At 63.4% G+C, this 1,915-nt stretch overlaps 1 protein-coding gene across 1 annotated transcript in view; it reads right to left on the reverse strand.

Annotated features, from left to right (window-relative positions):
- Nucleotides 1-450: 450 nt before the first annotated feature.
- Nucleotides 451-1,915, reverse strand: part of LOC111963086 (cell surface glycoprotein 1-like) — a 22,746-nt gene continuing 21,281 nt past the window's right edge. Inside the window, exons 4-5 of the mRNA XM_070443312.1 lie at nucleotides 1,247-1,877; nucleotides 451-1,111 (exon numbers count right to left, since the gene is read on the reverse strand). Coding sequence (XP_070299413.1) covers nucleotides 451-1,111; nucleotides 1,247-1,877 — 1,292 coding nt within the window. The remainder of the gene's footprint in view (nucleotides 1,112-1,246; nucleotides 1,878-1,915) is intronic.

The raw sequence follows: 1,915 nt of genomic DNA on the forward strand, positions 1-1,915 counted from the left end.
GAACTTTGGAACCACCAAGACTCTTCCTAGAGCTGAGCAATAGGGAGATGGGCCTTGGTCAAGGAGGTGATCAAGAACCTGATGGTCACTGACAGAGCTCTAGAATTCCTCTGTGGAGATGGGAGAACCTTTCAGAAGGACAACCATCTCTGCAGCACTCCACCAAATCAGGCCCTTATGTTAGAGTGGCCCGACGGAAGCAATTCCTCAGTAAAAGGCACATGACAGGCTCCTAAAGGACTCTCAGACCATGAGAAACAAGATTCTCTGGTCTGATGAAACCAAGATTGAACTCTTTGACCTGAATGCCAAGCGTCATGTCTGGAGAACATGACTGTTAGTCTACACCTGTTGTTTACGAAGCATGTGACAAATACAATGTGATTTCTGTCTTTGACTTTCCCATTCAGTATGCGGCTCCTCGCGGAAGTAATAGCCAGCATTTGTTGTTTATTTGGGGTTGGGGTTGGGGTTCGGGGTTTGGGGTTGGGGCGCTCGGGAGTCTGGGGGTGGCAGCTCTCGGGGTTGGGGTTGGGGCTGGGGTTGGGGTTGGGGTTGGGGCTGGGTTGGTGGTTGAGGCTGGGTGGGGTTGGGGTTGGGGGCTGGAGTTTGGGGTGTGGGGTTGGGTTTGGGGTTGGGGGCTGGGGCTGGGTTGGGGCTGGGGCTGGGGCTGGAGTTGGGGTTGGGGTTGCGGTTGATGGGCTGGGGCTTGGGGTTGGGCGTTGCGGGCTCGGAGTTGGGGTCTCTGGGGCTGGACGTTAGCGGGTCTGCGGCTTGGGGTTGAGGCTGGGGCTGGGGGTTGGGGTTGGGGCTTGGGGTGCGAGTCTGGGGTGGGGTTGGAGGCTGGGCTGGGGTTGGGTTGGCGTTCGGGGCTGGAGTTGGGGGTTGGGGTGGGGTTGAGGCTGGGGCTGGGGTTGCGGGTTGGGGTTCCGGGCGCTCGGGGCTGGGGTTGAAGGCTTGGGGCTGGGGTTGACGGCTGGGGCTGGGTTGAGGCTGGGGCTGGGGGTTGAGGCTGGATTTTGGGGCTGGGGTTGGGGGCTGGGGCTGGGGTTGGGGTTGGGGGCTGGGGGTTAAGGCTGGGGCTTTGGGGGTTGAGGCTGGGGGTTTGGGGCTGGGGCAGGGGGGTTAAGGCTGGGGATGGGGCTGGGGTTGAGGCTGGGGTTGGGTGGATTGAGGTTGGGGCTGGGGCTGGGGTTAGGCTGGGGTGGGGGTTTGAGGTGGGGGTGGGGCTGGGGTGAGATGGGGCTGAGGCTGGGGGTTGGGGCTGGGGCTGGGGTTGGGCTGTGGGTTTGAGGCTTGGGGCTGGGGCTGGGGGTTGAGGCTGGGGTTGGGGTCTGAGGGGTTGAGCTGGGGCTGGGTTATGAGGCTGGGGTTGAGGCTGGGGCTGGGGTTGGTGCTGGGAGTGGGGGCTGGGCTGGGTTGGGGCTGGGGGTTCTGGGGTTGGGGCTGGGGCTGGGGGTTGATGGCTGGGGTTGGGGTTGGGGCTGTGGGCTGGGGGTTTGAGGCTGGGGTTGGGGCTGGGGTGTGAGGCTGGGGCTGGGGTTGGGGCTGGGGTTGAGGCTTGTGGGGTTGAGGCTGGGGCTGGGGTTGAGCTGGGCTGGGGCTGGGGTTGAGGCTGGGGTTGGTGTGTTGGGGGTTGGGGTTGGGGGTTTGGGTTGGGGGTTGGGTTTGGGGTTGGGGTTGGGGGTTGGGGATGGGGTCTGGGAGTTGGGGTGGTGGGCTGGGGCTAGGGGGTTGAGGGCTATGGGGTTGGGCTGGGGTTGGTGTTGGGGGTTGGGTTGGGGTTGGGGTTGGGTTGGGGGTCTGGAGTTGGGGTTGGGTGCGTTGGGCCAACGATGGGTCTGGGATGGGGTTGGGGTGTGGGTTTGGGGTTGGGTCTGGAGTTGGGGGTTGTTGGGGTTGGGGTTTTGGGTTG

The sequence above is a fragment of the Salvelinus sp. IW2-2015 genome, linkage group LG4q.2, assembly GCF_002910315.2.
Source record: "Salvelinus sp. IW2-2015 linkage group LG4q.2, ASM291031v2, whole genome shotgun sequence".
Classification (NCBI taxonomy): domain Eukaryota; kingdom Metazoa; phylum Chordata; class Actinopteri; order Salmoniformes; family Salmonidae; genus Salvelinus; species Salvelinus sp. IW2-2015.